The following is a 16281-nucleotide window of genomic DNA, read 5'->3' as shown; positions in this document are numbered from 1 at the left end:
CACACAGTCAACCAGAGGATGAGGGATGTCCCATACAAGAGTCAACCAGAGGATGAGGGATGTCCCACACAAGAGTCAACCAGAGGATGAGGGATGTCCCACACAAGAGTCAACCAGAGGATGAGGGATGTCCCACACAAGAGTCAACCAGAGGATGAGGGATGTCCCACACAAGAGTCAACCAAAGGACGAGGGATGTCCCACACAGATTCAACCAGAGGACGAGGAAGGTCCCACATAGTCAACCAGAAGACGAGGGATGTCCCACACAAGAGTCAACCAAAGGACGAGGGATGTCCCACACACAGTCAACCAGAGAACGAGGATGTCCCACACACAGTCAACCAGAGGATGAGGGATATCCCACACAAGAGTCAATCAGAGGGCGAGGGAAAGAGTCAACCAGAGGACGAGGGATATCCCACACAAGAGTCAACCAGAGGACGAGGGATATCCCACACAAGAGTCAACCAGAGGACGAGGGATATCCCACACAAGAGTCAACCAGAAGACGAGGGATGTCCCACACAAGAGTCAACCAGAGGATGAGGGATGTCCCATACAAGAGTCAACCAGAGGACGAGGGATGTCTCACACAAGAGTCAAGCAAAGGGCGAGGGACCCAGGTCCTTTTAAAACCCAACCCTGCCAGCATTTAAGCCCACCACGTGTGCACGGGAGGTAAAGAGCACGTGGTGCACGGTGTCGAAACGTGAGATAATACTGGGGATTGATAATGTAGGGGAAAAAAGGATAAATTATCGATCGCGTGAACCTGATTCAAACTAAAACACTGTGTTGTGATTGACGTAAACATAGGTATATTTAAAGCCTACCGATGTATATTTAAAAAGCCTACCGATTCATTTGATTGATTTATCCAATTTATGGCTTTGCTCTGAATTTTTTTTTAAAGATTATGTTGCCAAAGACTGATTTCATGTGGAGTTTGTTCGTCATATGATTCCATTGACATTCTAAAGTATATATTTAAAGACCAATGAGAGTATGAAAAGTTGGTATTTTCGTGTCTTTGGTAGTCAAATTATTTTTTTTTAGTGTTTATGAACAGACTGATGGATAGTATTCCAATATAACTACACATATATTTGTCAAAATAGCTATTATTGAACTATTGAAATGAATTTGGGGACTTGCACCATGTTTTGTTGATGCTTGTTTACATAGCAGTTGTAAGACGAAATTCCCGCCATGAGCAGTGGAATGGAGCCTGCGCGCGTCGCCCTCCCTCACAGCCAATGAGGAGAAGAGAAGGTAGGTGACGTATGGCTCACCCAACCAATAGCAGAGTTTTGAATATATGACGTCACAATCAACCAACCAATGAAAAAGAGCGGACCAGCTATATAGAAGTTACATCTCGTGAACTCAGTCCTTTCCGTCGTGGCCAGTCGACGCAGGCCTGTTGCTAAGGTAAGGGTATGTGAACGTTACCCTTTTTGGAGAGAAATTCTGCCGAAATTTCCAGTGAATATCCTGAATTGTTGTGCTAAAATGTTTCCCAGAGGTGGCTGTATGTTGAAAAGGCGGTTGTATTGGTTCTCGAGTGATAAAAAGAGTGGAAAAATCGAGTTGGCGAGGTGCCGGCTGTCAGGAGCACGCATGGCAGCCGTAGCACATGTTGACGGGTCATGTTTGATGAACTAGTGTCAAACTGACCCCATGCATGAGCTGTATTGCACTAACACGGTAAACTGTATGGCAAGAGCGAGGAGCCACGAAGGTTTTTTTGAAATAGTCGCCCTTAGGATATGATAGGTAGAGGGAATGGGTGCGGCTGGCCAGGAATTGCCGCACACGAGGCGCCGCCATTACATCAAATGGGTCAGCCCGGCTTTTTGAAGTTTCGTCTTTTCCAGCGTTCCATTGTACAAGTAGTCTAACTTGGGTATGTTAAATCGAATGGAGTTGGTAGGTTTTGTAATATGGTTTAGGAACGGATTGGCTGGTAGTCGTACTTTCGCAAATTTGACGAACAATATGGGATAATGGAAATGGGGGTGACGGGTGTTATATAATGGATAGTATAGGGAATTAATAGTCTAGGTATTAAGAACTAGGATGTAGGTCCACCATTTATATGTAGCCATAATTTGTGGGAACATATTGGGTATCTTAGATTTTAACTTTGGATATGTTAGGTTGGTAAGCCTGTTTTGCTGCAGCAGCAGCAGCAGTCACGCGAGATGCTGAAAAGATGGTATAGTCTTTCATGTTTTAATGTTCCTTTATTTTTCTCTCAGAAAAGGAGGTTTAGGGAAGTTTGACGTGGTATGGGGATGGTAGGCGAGATGAGTCATGGTAAAGCAGGTGGTCGCCGCCATTTTGTGAAGTTCTGGGACCCCACGCGTTTTACCGTATGGACTGGTTGGGAAGCCACGTTACCTTTATGTATCTTATGTGAAAAGGTTTGTGAATGTGAAGAAATGGTCAGGTGAATATAAGCTGGTAGTCTGGACGGTGGTTGAATTAATATTGTAGGTTAAATCTTCCCTTGTGCATGAATGGTAGATATAACAGCGATTCTTTATTATACTGTCTTGGAACCGGTTTATTCCTTTTGGGTTTGGTACAGGGAAAATGAACATTATGAAACCATTTAGGCCATTTGGGTGATATAGATGATTACTAAGGAACTTTTCTTCAAGATGTAAGACTTGTGGGGAGTATTTATGAAAACAAGTATTACTTAGTCGTTAGTCCAATGTTGTCACTTTAGTCTTTTAAGTTGGTTTTTGAAGGTGTATAACGTGCTGTGAGCGGGTATCTTTCATGCCTTTAAATGTACTTGTTTTCAAGTGATTATCATTTTAATGTAGCCACTTAGTTTTGTATGACCTTGAGCGGACTCGTTTGTGCAGATAACTATTATCTAAACCTTTAATTTTTTGATATATGTAGATATGGCATAGTTTTTGGAGCATTATAAAATCCAGATGGTAGTTGTGAATTTAATATAAAGCCACTTTAAATAATCCTATTGACGTTGGTAATTATGTACGTTTTGATAGAATCTGTATAGTTTTTGTTTGCTAGCCACTTTAAGTAATCTATTGACGTAGTTAATTATGTACGTTGATAGAATCTATAATTTTTGTGCATTCTACCTAATTACACATGACTTGTGTACTGCATTTGGTTTATTTTTGCTTTTAGAAGTGTCTTGAGCTATGTTTCGAACATTTAATTACAATATCGGCAGGTGCATTGAATTGGTAGTAGTATGAAGACCTTGTCTTTCTATACCAGAACTAGTAGTACAAGCGTGTGGTTTTGTCAGACAATTGCCAGTAAGGTAGTCAGTTGCTCCGAACATAATAAACATTTTAACCTGGGGTCTTTCTCCACAGAACGAGTTCCCGGTGTAACACACGAAAATGGGCAAGGAGAAGATTCATATTTCCATCGTGGTGGTGGGCCACGTAGACTCTGGCAAATCCACCACCACGGGTCACCTCATCTACAAGTGCGGTGGTATTGACAAGCGTACCATTGAGAAGTTCGAGAAAGAGTCCACGGAAATGGGCAAGGGTTCCTTCAAGTACGCCTGGGTGTTGGACAAGCTGAAGGCTGAAAGGGAGCGTGGTATTACTATCGACATCGCCCTCTGGAAGTTCGAGACCAACAAGTTCTATATCACCATCATTGATGCCCCCGGCCATCGTGATTTCATCAAGAACATGATCACGGGAACGTCCCAGGCCGACTGTGCTGTCTTGATTGTGGCCGCCGGTACGGGAGAGTTCGAAGCTGGTATCTCTAAGAACGGACAGACCCGTGAGCACGTTCTCTTGTGCTTCACACTGGGTGTCAAACAGCTCATTATCGCCGTTAACAAGATGGACAGTACAGAGCCCAAGTACTCGAAGGATCGTTTCGAAGAAATCAAAAAGGAATTGGTCGCTTACGTTAAGAAGGTTGGCTACAACCCTGTTACAGTGCCTATCATCCCAATCTCTGGCTTCAATGGTGACAACATGATTGAAAAGTCTGAAAACATGTCTTGGTGGAGCCAGGAATCAATCGACTTCAAGAACAGGTCCTACAAGTATTCTACGTTGTTTGATGCTTTGGATAACATCGACCCCCCAGCCCGACCTGTAGACAAACCTCTGCGTCTTCCTTTGCAGGTGAGTTATGAGCGTGGTTGGGGTTTAATTCAGATTTTTTGGGTAATATTGACCCAAATTGTGGAGCGTGTAATGTTAGAGACTGTTGGGATTAAAGTACTGTTTAGTTTTGTTCAGGTTTGGTAATTTGGAAACCAGAATACTTGTAAGTCACTTCATATGTCGGTGTATCTCTTAAAAGCTTTTGAATTAAAATGTATTGTGGACCGTCCAGTATAAAGTAACTGATAATGCAAGAGTTGTAAATGTATATAGTTAATATATTTCTAAAGTAAATGTAGATTTTGCTGTATTTTTGTGGATGCATGACACGTCCAGTCACATGAATGGGGAGGGGGTGATAGTCGTTAGAAGGTAGTAGATAGAAAAGAAAGTTTAAGTAGCATGGTAAGCATTAAAAGCCCAAATGCAAATGATTTGGTTCTGGTATGTATTGGAGTTTCATGTGAAGCTGAGGCAAATGATTACCTGAAATAGGGAAGGGTGGGTGTGAACTTGAGGTTTAGTATGTAACCAGAGCTTTTAATATATGTAGAAGCAGAATGTAGGTAGGATTGCTGTGCTATTTACTGTGGCATGAAAATGGATTTTGGAAATGCTGGTAAATTTGTGGTATAGATTTGTTTTGGGCTGCACATAAATGTAGGGGTCCTATTATTTCTAAGTTGATTTTTTTAGTTTTTAATTCAAGATTAGGTGAGCATGAATTTGAAAAATTTATAGACGAACAGGACAGTTTGAGGAAAGGGGCTCAGTACTGTTAAAGTAGGTAATCTTTTTTAAATCTTAGGTAATTTCTAATTCCATGATCCTAGTTGCTTTCATACCTAAGGTAATGCGACAAACTAACTGGCCTCGGTTTCTTACATCCTTTCTCTAACTTTCATTTACAGTGCATCTGAACCAGGTCACCCCTTCACAAGCAAGCTCCACATACTTTGCTTAGGCTTTCATTCAATATTTAAAGAAATGGTTGTTAAGTTTTTCATTTGAATATTCTCAACACTAATTCTGTTCAACATTGTTGGGAGTTTTATATGCAGCAAGTCAAAGCAATCTTTGCCTATACTGTTACCTTTTTCTATATACTTCTGGGTGTTGGTCCTTTGTCTCCACATGAACATAACCATCTCTGGGTTGCTCTAGGTCCCATTGTTCCATCTAAGTTTTAAAATTTTGTAGTGCCAGTAGTAGAAACTCGTTTACTAATCTATAGTATTTGGTAATATTGCCCTAAAATCATGCTTTGCCATTTTTTCACACATTGAAATTAGCTTGTGCATTTCGTCCGAGTATTTCACCAGAGGTCACATCAAATTATTTCCACTCATTGCCAGCCCCCTACCCAAATACTGTTGGCCTGTGCACCTTGTACACCTTCCTCCACCACATCCATGAGCTGCTGAAACAGCCTTTATTTTGCACTGCTGCTGCAAACCAAACTTCAGCTGGAACCAATTTCCGTAGTATATTCTTCAGATGTCATGCCTTAATGACAACAGTTAACATGCTCTAGCAACTTCACTCACACCATATATTAGTGTATTCATCCTTGTAAACTTTGCAGATTGAGAAATGCCACATAAAAATCCTTTTGATTCTTCGGTGCTCATACCCGATTCTTGCATGCCATTCCTGAAGCCTCATAAACCAAGTCCAATCTGATGCAAAGTGCATGTAACATTTTTTCTAATTATTGTTTTCTCCATGTAACTTGCAAGTTGTGCACTTGTTCCCCATGCTTTAGATAATCTACAGGCATTCTGCTTATCCTTACACTGTAAGGAATACACAAACCAGTAACAAATTTGTAACTGAAATTCACCTGAAATCCCATCCATTCAAGCTTTGCCATGTGAGATTTATATGGAAGGCATTTTTAACCCATTTCACATACCCACTTTCCCAAACAATATCATGGTGTACCTTTACATCCACAAAGCAATTGTCAAATGCCAATATCCTACTTTACCAATCACACACGCCTTCCTTTAAATGTTTGATTGTAATCCCATCCATTTAGAGCTTTTCCAAACAATGTATTTGATGAGGCAGACCACATTTCATGCCATGATATTTTCATTACTATTCTTCCCTGGCAGGAGATAATTTGATGCTCCTTTTCTGCCTCCAAACTGGCTTTAGAACTTTAGTCATCCCTTGTTTTTAGTATAACTCCAGTTCATGGTCTGGAACTTTTGTATTTAATTCTGTATATACTGAGAAAACCCCTAAGGTATCCATGACCCAAGGCTCACCTGTGTATCGTTAAACATAATAGTGTACAGTAGAGGAAGCGGAATCCCTTGGACCGGGATCTGCATTGTGTACATGCTGCAGGCTGTGGCTTCCAACTGCTTTTTTGGCTGGTGGATTATCCTTTGCCCACCTAGGCTGAATTGGTTAAAGATGCCAGAAAATTACCATAGGGTTACACTTGTATTGCAGAAAAAATTCAGTCTCCTAAGCTAGTAAAGTTTGGGAAATGAATAGTTGGTGTGAATTTTTTCTGCAATACAAGTGTAAGTGTATGGTAATTTTCTGGCATCTGTCTACCTTTGTCACGTGACTAGTCATTTTCAGTAACTAGATTTTCATGTGCTGAGCGCTATGTGCTTGCCCTGCCATTAGATATGTTAGCAGTAAATGTAAATAGTGATAAGGGATGTTAAGACAGGAGCATTAGGTAATTGGTAGGAACATGTGTAAGGCTGAAAATGCTGCACTAGTTGCCATCTGCCAGTGGCCTATAAAGGGGTGAGGCATTACAGGGTAGGAAGCAGGACTAGTTCAATAGTTATGGACATGCTTGCTATGGCCAACCCCTAGTGGGGAAATCCTAAAGGGACTGGGCCTTGAGATACAGTAGGTTATCCTGTTAGCCATTTGTAGGAACTTGTAAGTTCGTATATTGGATGGATAAGGGAGATTGTCATGCTTCCTTAAGTGCTGGATAGTTCATGTAGGACAGTGTTGTAAGGTATTTGCATTTTAATTTGTATTGGTGTCATTTTTGGTAGATTTCATGAATTTATGGAATGCATTGTGGTTTTTAATGTAATTTGGGTGTATCACAGCATTGTGTATGAGGGTTGATAGATGTTGGGTCTGCTCTACTTTACAATTGGTGGATGTACTGAGGAACCTCAAAACTATGGTAAGGCATGGTAATTTGGTTAGTTTGCATTTATACATTGGTAAATCTTTTACAGGATGTATACAAGATTGGTGGTATTGGTACAGTGCCAGTGGGCCGTGTTGAGACTGGCATCTTGAAGCCAGGTATGGTTGTAAACTTTGCCCCAACTGGACCCACCACTGAAGTAAAGTCAGTGGAGATGCATCACGAAGCTTTAGATGAAGCTGTACCAGGCGACAACGTTGGCTTCAACGTAAAGAACGTGTCCGTCAAGGATCTGAAGCGCGGTTTCGTTGCCTCAGACACCAAGAATGACCCTGCCAAAGAGGCTGCCGATTTCACTGCTCAGGTGATTGTCTTGAACCATCCAGGTCAGATCCAGGCTGGATACTCTCCTGTGCTCGACTGCCACACTGCCCATATTGCTTGCAAGTTCTCAGAGCTGGTGACTAAGATTGATAGGCGTACTGGTAAGGAAATTGAGGCAAATCCCAAATACATTAAGTCTGGAGATTCGTGTATTATCAAGATGTTGCCCAGCAAGGCTATGTGCGTCGAGACCTTCCAGAAATATGCTCCTCTTGGTCGCTTTGCTGTGCGTGATATGAAGCAGACGGTTGCTGTTGGTGTCATTAAAGAGGTCAACAAGAAGGAAACTAGCGGGAAGACCACAAAGGCAGCAGAGAAGGCACTCAAGAAGAAATAACCTACATCTTGAAGACATCATAGGTTTACTGTGTTATCTAGTCTTTAAGATGTATGGTTTTTATAAGAATAAATATGAGTGAAGGAGCGATAGATTTATTATCAACTGTCAGATTGAGGAGGAATAAAAACTTTTTGTTTATTAAAATATCTTTATTTCACATGTGGATAGGATTGAAAGTATGATTGTGGGTAACTAACTGCAGGCATTGAAATAATTTTGGATGAATGAAAATGTGTGGTTGGTGGTTTTCCCGTAAGTTGCAGATATTCATTATAAAATGCAGCTGGTTTGCATCTAGCAGTAATAACAAAACAAATGAACCAGGCCCAATGGAATTAATGCTTTTATGTATTGATTTGGGACTATCAAAATTTGGTTGATCATGCTCAAATGAAAGCGATTTGTTTTGGCAATTGGCACGCTATACATTTTAACCGAACAAGTCTTCGTTACTTGGAAGGAAAATTGGAATTTAATTATCAGGACTGGTAAGCTTCGTGCTAGTTAAATTGCATTATCCTCGTAACAGAATTCTGAATGTACATTAATTGCTGATACAGAATTCTTGTTTCCTTTTTCAAATTGGGAAAGGGGGGGAAAATGTTAACTAATAGATCAAATAGACTGGGAAGGGAGCAGGTACATGTGTAAATATGCGGCAAATGGCTTGTAAAAGAAGGGAGCAGGTACATGTGTAAATATGCGGCAAATGGCTTGTAAAAGATCAAGTGAAAACGAGGTAGTAACCAATTTACTGGTGTGAACACTGAGATGTATGAAGTATCTTTTAAAGTAGGAAGGCATGAAAGCAGTGTCTTAAGAACAATGCTCTTTGTTTAAGGACTAGGTCATTTGCTTGAGTGTTAGTGATTTTTGGCTGAAAGGAAATTTGAGTATCGGTATTTAACATCCAGGTTGGAGCAGTTCATTATATATCCTACTTCTGGTGTTCCGGATATTCTTTGTGAATCCTGTATCCTCTTGATGCTTAAACCTACTGTTTGTGCTTTCATGTTATGGTATATGTACGCAAGATTACCAGTATTTGATCTGCTTAATTGAATGTGAAGACAATTTCATGGAAGTATACTTATTTTTTAATGTACATTTTCGTTAGTGTTGAAGGGGGCAATTCTGTGTATTGACTTAAAATCTTGGTTGGACAAATGTACTGCAAATCGAGTAATGCAGAAAAATTGTATAAAAGATTTCGAGGCATTGCCTTTAAAAAAAATTTAGAAGTTTCATTCTTCAAACAATGCCCACGTTTTCTCAAGTGTTGGGGTTACTGGGATATCCTAGTAATTGTCTCCAGCACCGATAATGGGTGTAAATGTATATATATCGCCTATTTTAGTACTGAGATTCCTATTGTCAGTATGGAGCATTTGCTTGTTGGAAGAATGCTCTTCCTAAAATATTACCAAATATGGCTTTATTGTAAGCTTAGTATTCATTGTGTAACTGTGCCCCTTTTCTAGACTGTTCAAGCATGTCTAGTCCTGTTCCCAATATGGACACCAGTTTTACCACAAACTAGTGTGTTCTTGTGCAACTCTGAAATTAGAAGTTTTGAATATAACTTGATAATGCACATGGCATGTGAAAAGCCTGCAGGAAGGGCCTTATTTTTTTTTCTTGAATGTTATGATATGAGTATTAGAAAATACTGGGCACGCCCAAGGATAAGAACAAAGTGCATTAGTAGGTTGACTTATCTCAGATAGGTACCATGTTTAGGGTAGAAATGCTAGGTAACATGGTTGAAGGGAGTTTATTTAAAAGAATGTGAATAATTAAAAGAATGTTGTGAAGAGGATGAATGTAAAAGTTTTAAGGTGACTGAAAGGAGAGGTGGTCTCTGCTTGTAGTAAATCCAAAAATGTTACCCTAAGAAATCGTGTATTATTGCCAGCAGATGGAAAATAGCAGGTATCGATGACCTTGCCAATAGGAGCCCACCATACACCTGCAGTGAAGCTTGAAAGCTCGAGGAGTTGTAGGGTTACATGTGATGGAATATGAAAGTTGCCTGAAAACTGTAAGGACAGGTACAGATACATGTGTATTTTGTGTTTTTTTTATGGAATTTATCCCATGTATTAAAAGGTTCTTTATATAGATACATGTCAAGACAAGTAGGCAAATATAAAGATATTTAACTGTATATATAATCCATAACACTTTTACCTGTCATAATTCTCATACATTAATTTGTAAACATTTTGCCATCTTACACTGCTGTACCATCTTGTACAATACAAACTTTACCCCTGAGCAAGTCTTTGACCAACAAAATTTTTACTTAAATTCCCTTTTCCACTATTGGGTGTATATAGCCTCCAAATCTTGCCCCTTTTCTCTTGCCTAGTTCCATTAAAACCTGTATACCTTGATACTAAAAAGTCCTTGCTTTAACTGTGTAACTGGCCTACATTTGAGAAAATTGCTTTGTGTAACTGTATATTGACCCTGGCTGGTCGTATCCCACTGTCTTATAACATGCAGGGCACTCTATTTTGGTCAGGCTTGCAGGAAAACTAAGAAGCCCATGACAAAGGTCTCTACGAAACTAATGTTCCCCCCCAGACTGGGTGTTTTGTACAGCAAACTAAATTGATATGCTTTGTGACTGGATGAATGTGAAATATCCTGTCTCAAGAACAGAAACTTGGAAAACTTGATAGTTTTAATGCTAAAAACTGCGTTCTTCATTCTCGCCATCCAGAATACATTTTCTTTTGCATCCGTTTTCAACCATATTCTTCTCTGTATGTAAGAAGTTTACTTAAGATGCTTTAGCACAACACCTCTAAAGTCTGGTCAAGTTACACATTGCATAACCAACTAGAACACTAATTGTGTAAACTTTACATGGTGAGGTAAAGATGACATTTGTAATGGAAGACAATTGATTTTCAAATTTCATGTGCACAACTGACCACTGATATTGAAATAACTATCAGTTGATGTTGCATGGTGGTCATGTTCATATTGGTAGCAGCAACCACAAGGGCTGAATGAATGGCTTACACAACCTGATTCTTCACTGTTGAGAGGTAATGGGCATATTTTTGCACAACAGGGGGTGTGGATATTGAACACTGGGTGTAAGAATGCAAGGCTTTCATCCAACCCTTGATCATATATCGATTGCTATTCTCTATGGGTGAGAATATTTTAGGTGTTACCAATTCCAGATGACCAAAATTTTTGCCAAATCTACTTATTCTGTATCTAAATTCCTATGTCTAGTGTAATCAACTTCAACCCCATTTCTATGATGTGCGTACACTTGGTACATGCATCGGTTAATTTGCAGTGTAGGTGTAAGGATAGGTAAAGTCGGGAACAAACGGCAACCTCTTGCCCATATCCACTCAGTTTGTATGATGTACTGAAACTAGTCATCCATTCACAAGCAAGCCCCAAACTTTAAATGGTTTACAGACTCCATATTCCCTGGTTCAGCTCTGTGACAGCACATTTCCCTTCGTAAGTATTACCGATCAAATCATTTGATCTCTCTCGCATTGGTTTGATCTTTGAACTCTCTAAGATTTTCCGATGGTAAGCACTTTGTGCTAGCCCTGCCTTTTAGCAAAAAGATAGCAATCCATGTAGTAGGTAAGAGCTTTAAGCAGCAGCAGTAGGTTGGAACATAAAGCAGGAATATTTGGTTAAAGTAGCTGGTAGGAGCCTCTGAAACCACTATGCATGAATTACCTCTCTACTGTTGTCCATTAAGGGTGAGGCACAAAAAGTTAAAAGAATAATCTTGCTGGGCCAAAAAAAAAAAAGTTAAAAGAATAATCTTGCCTGGGCCACCCCTTTAAGGAATTACCAAAGTGATAGGACAGATATATGGATACACCCCATTGGTTCTCTGTCAGGCTTGCAGGAAGACAGTTTGAAGCCCACGACAAAAGATCTGTACTAAAAGATAATTTCTCTCCCCACCTCCCCCAGACTGTGGGTCTATATCTTGCAGCAAGACTGTACATGGACGTGCTTTATATAATTATATGATCAAGGGTTGGATGAAGATTTGTGAAATATTCAGATATGTCTAACAAATAGAAATTGGGAAAATAATATATTTCATAAACTTACCATTCTTCATTATCTCCATCCTTAATGCATTATCAGGTTTTTGTTTTCCATCAATTTTCAACCATCCCTATATCTGTATGTAATTGGTTTACTTTTAAGATGCTTTGGCACAACACTAAAGTTTGGGTAAAGTTATGCATATCAACCAACTAGAACACTGTAAACTTTACATGATGGTGAGGTAAAGATACATTTGCACTGAAAGACAGTTTCATTAATTTAAAATCTCATGACATGCACAACTGACAACAATGATAGAGGCAATAACTATTTATGCTAAACTTATCAGTTGCTGCTGTCCATAGTTGACATTGCCGTGGTATTCATGCTCATACTGGTAGCAGCATCCACAAGGGCAGTATGAATGTCTTTTGCATACACAACCTGATTCTTCACTGTTGAGAGGTAATGGGCATATTTTTGCACATCAACAGGTGGTGTGGATATTGAGCACTGGGTGTAAGAATGCGAGGCTTTGCCTTGTAGCTGGCTATCAATTGCTGTTCTCTGTGGGGGAAGAATGTTTTAGGTAAGTGGCTAATTCCTGATGACCAAAATTTAAGCCAAATCTACTTATTCTGAATCTTGTGTAAATCCATATATCAAACATAATCGGCTTCATCCTCATTTCTGTGATGGGGATACACTTGGTACATGTACCGGTTTATCTGCAGTGTAGGTGTACTTATAGGTAAAGTCAAGAACAGACAAACTGCATATCATATGGACTCCATATCTCCTGGTTCAGCCCAATGACAGCACATTTCCCCTCATAATTATTAGTGATCCAAATTTGATTACACACATCTGAGTGTTGAGGATCCTAAACCCAAATCCACCTGTGCTCCATCCCTTGCATTTTTTCATCGTCTCTCTACCCCCTTACTGGCATTGTGTCTGCAAACATAAAGTCCCCTTGACACTTGACACTACTTACGCGGCTTGATCTTTGCAACTCTAGATTTTCCGGTGGTAAGTACTTTGTGCTAGCCCTGCCTTTTGGCAAAAAGGCAGGAGCATTACATATAGCAGGTAGGAGCTTTAGCTAGAAGCTGTAAGTTAGGAGCTTTAGCTAGAAGCAGTAAGTTGGAACATTAAACAGGAATATTAGGTTGAAGTAGCTGCTAGGAGCCTCTTAAAACATGGCTGGAGTTGCCTCCCATCAGTGGCCTTAACAGGTGTAAAAACTAGCAGTGCAGTTCAAAAAGAAAGGATACTCTTAATGGGATCACCCCTTTTTAAGTATTTACCAAAAGGAGAGGGCAATACATAGATACACCCCATTGGTCCTTCCACTTGAGATGCATTTCCTCTTGTTCCTGTGTATAAACCATGTAAGCACTTCCTAGTTGGCATTAACAAACCACTCGTTACAATTCTTATCAGTCAACCAGACTCGTACCAAAGGTCATCTTCCGTTATTCCAATATCGATGCTGCCATCCTCTTCCTTGTGCATTCAAGGCCCAAGAAATGCATACATTACAACACTTGGATCTACTGTACCTTCAAAAACACCCATTTTAGCCACATGTTCCATGATGCACCTGTGCCCCTCTCTCACCCACTGACTCAGCCTCCATGGTTCCAACCACGCACATTCCTGGTTACCGAAGGGATTCCACTTTCTCCAGGTCTTCCCCATTCAAAAATGCTCTCAAACCATCCTGTCCTACTTCCCAACTTGCAACGTTACCTTATTTATGTTCACACACTCTTCACTACCTCCTTTCACACAGTCCCACATCAGCATCTGGTATCTGCAATCAGAGATGTTATTTGCAAATAGCAAATGAGTCATCTTCATTGCCTTACCCCCAGCATACCACAGATCCAACTCAATAACCTTCCTCAAAACCCTAAACAAAATTAAATTTAATTAACCAAGGTGACAGCACTCAACTTCGTAACTTTCCATTTATCCCATATATCTGATAACTTTCCCGTTTGAGAAACTAAGACAAGGTGAAAATGCATTTTTTAAGATGACTTACAAACAATGCTGGGAGTTGAAATCTTAAACACTAAAATGTATAGGTCTAATGGGGATAGCTGATGCCAAAACTTAGCATCTCCACCACAGACAATATCTCCTAAAGCATGTAACTGATACTTCCATTCATAACTTCACTGGAATACCAGTGTCACACTTGTCACCAATTTATTTTTTTTTTCAATGGATAGAAATAGACTTTAAGAAATACTTTTAAACATGCACCTACAGTAAACATATGTAATGACAGAAGTGCAAGTAATGTTATAGTGAAATGAGTCTTTTCCAAGTGTATTCTAAAATGTATCTGTGGCATTGCTTTCAGCTGTGAAGTATTTTCAAAGTCTGTTCTAAAACGTATCAGTGGTGTTGCTTTCAACTAATCTAACAGTTAAATAATTTTATAAATTAATCCTGTTGAAGAAAAAGATGAGCAATATAACCACTTTATCCTGTGTTAAATGACAAAATCTTTCCTTTTCTCACAAGAACTAAGTTTTGTACGATGAAAAACATAACCTAGGCATAGCCCTTTGAGCGTGAGAGGGTAATTGCTTGGTATGGGTAAAAGTGCTGTTCTACCCATACAAGAGTGGTGTATCCATAATGATTCACCTCTTCTTAAAAGATGCTTCCTTGCAGGAACAAATACCCATGCAGTAACTTACTCAGTAGCTGCTTTCCAAAACAGCTAATCCAAGTTTTACTGAGGGTTGATTCATCCAAGATCTTGGTATCATGCTCTTAAACAAACCTATATTGGGGACCAACAGGGAAAGCAGAAGTTGCTTTCTATCTATTTCCCAAAATGATCTAAAGCACCCCTTAAATTGGTTTTATCAGAGGAGGACTTCTAGCTGGTGTGATGGTGTTATCTTGTGTCTCTAAGTCTTTCTCGTAATATATTGGAGGTGTTGAATGCCTTTAGTGCAGGTCCCTTTCCAAGGCTGCAGATCACATTCCAGCAAGTCTTCTGAGTGATTTATGAACCTTTTTTTGCTGACCTGGTAAACCATTTGCCATCATGGAGTGGGCCATATAAGATTTGATTAGACAGGCAGTATTCAGTCTTAAAAGTTACATGTCTGAGCCAGTGGAGTTGCTACCATGTTAAGACTGGCTCATTTGTGGTGCTTTGGGTGTTGCAGAGTATTTCGCTGTTGGTCAAACAGTCCTCCAGTGATAGTCTGAGTACTTGTTGCAAGCACCTGATGTGGAAGGCCTCCAGAATCTTTATGGGCATCTATATGGAGTTCAAGTCTCGGAACCATATAATGTAGAAACACACACTGCATGGTTCATAACAGCCTTAGCAACAGTCTTGAGGTTCTTGTCCAGAAACACCCACAAGTGAAGGTGTCTGAAGGCAGAAGCAAGATTATGAGTGCAGTTTGGTGAAACGACTCTGCCAAGGTCATAAAATGCAGTTTGGTGAAACGACTCTGCCAAGGTCGTAAAATGCTGCAATATTTTAGACGGTGTGACAAAAATTACATGAAATGCTGCAAAATGATTTCAGTCTTCTGGGTGTTGATTTGGAAACCTGTGGCCACATTTAACTCAGTTCATACAGCATTTATTCAAGTTAACAGTGCATCTGCTCCAAAGAGAACATAATCATTTCTGAAAACAGAAGGCCTGAAATGAAAGTGAAGACACCACAAGCTGAGTTAAGTTACAGACAACCAGATTGCACTGCAGAGGTGTGAGCAAGTGATATAATGATGGTTGCTAGAGGGTTAGTGTCACCTCCTCCCTGAACAGTAATGTCACAGATATAGGTATGTGACTATGTTCATTAATTCCAAACAAAGAAGCCATATCAAGGTCAGGCCTCAGCTGAAATGCTGAAAATGTTATTAGTCGTGAAGTGGAATAACCATCAAGGGAAAGAGGAAAGTTGCAAGGGATTTTCGATAGAAAGAGAGAAACTGGGTCTTGGAGGCACTAAAACAACCAGATTTCATCTGCTTCACTAAGAAATCCTTTATTTAAGGAAGTTGTGTTGAGACAGGATGCAGATTATGTGATGAAGAGAAAGAGTGGAATTGAAGGATGTGGAGGAACGCAGGTTTGAGTTGTCAGCATGAGTGCACTTAGCGATTTGTGGAAGAATGGAAATTATTGAAAAAAAAGGAGTAAAAGTGTAGGGGACAGGACAGATCCTTGAGAGACAC

At 39.9% G+C, this 16281-nt stretch overlaps 3 protein-coding genes across 3 annotated transcripts in view; 2 read left to right on the top strand and 1 right to left on the bottom strand.

The window, feature by feature from the left end:
- Window positions 1-1277: 1277 nt before the first annotated feature.
- LOC139758400 (elongation factor 1-alpha-like) lies at window positions 1278-8082 on the top strand. Its single transcript, XM_071679762.1, has 3 exons — window positions 1278-1434; window positions 3372-4151; window positions 7364-8082. The coding sequence occupies exons 2-3, from the start codon at window positions 3399-3401 to the stop codon at window positions 7994-7996; spliced, it is 1386 nt and encodes a 461-aa protein (XP_071535863.1). The 5' UTR covers window positions 1278-1434; window positions 3372-3398; the 3' UTR covers window positions 7997-8082.
- Window positions 8083-8885: 803 nt separating this feature from the next.
- The window catches only part of LOC139758402 (mediator of RNA polymerase II transcription subunit 29-like), a 12156-nt gene continuing 4760 nt past the window's right edge, over window positions 8886-16281 (bottom strand). The window contains exon 5 of the mRNA XM_071679770.1: window positions 8886-12619. Coding sequence (XP_071535871.1) covers window positions 12398-12619 — 222 coding nt within the window. The 3' untranslated portion in view covers window positions 8886-12397. The remainder of the gene's footprint in view (window positions 12620-16281) is intronic.
- mRpL49 (mitochondrial ribosomal protein L49) overlaps window positions 12619-16281 on the top strand; it is a 24837-nt gene continuing 21174 nt past the window's right edge. Inside the window, exon 1 of the mRNA XM_071679772.1 lies at window positions 12619-12641. The gene's annotated coding sequence lies outside the window, so the exon portion shown is untranslated. The remainder of the gene's footprint in view (window positions 12642-16281) is intronic.

This window comes from Panulirus ornatus, chromosome 30, assembly GCF_036320965.1.
Source record: "Panulirus ornatus isolate Po-2019 chromosome 30, ASM3632096v1, whole genome shotgun sequence".
Classification (NCBI taxonomy): Eukaryota; Metazoa; Arthropoda; class Malacostraca; order Decapoda; family Palinuridae; genus Panulirus; species Panulirus ornatus.
The sequence above is the reverse complement of the archived record's forward strand: the minus strand, read 5'-3'. Positions and strand labels throughout refer to the sequence as shown.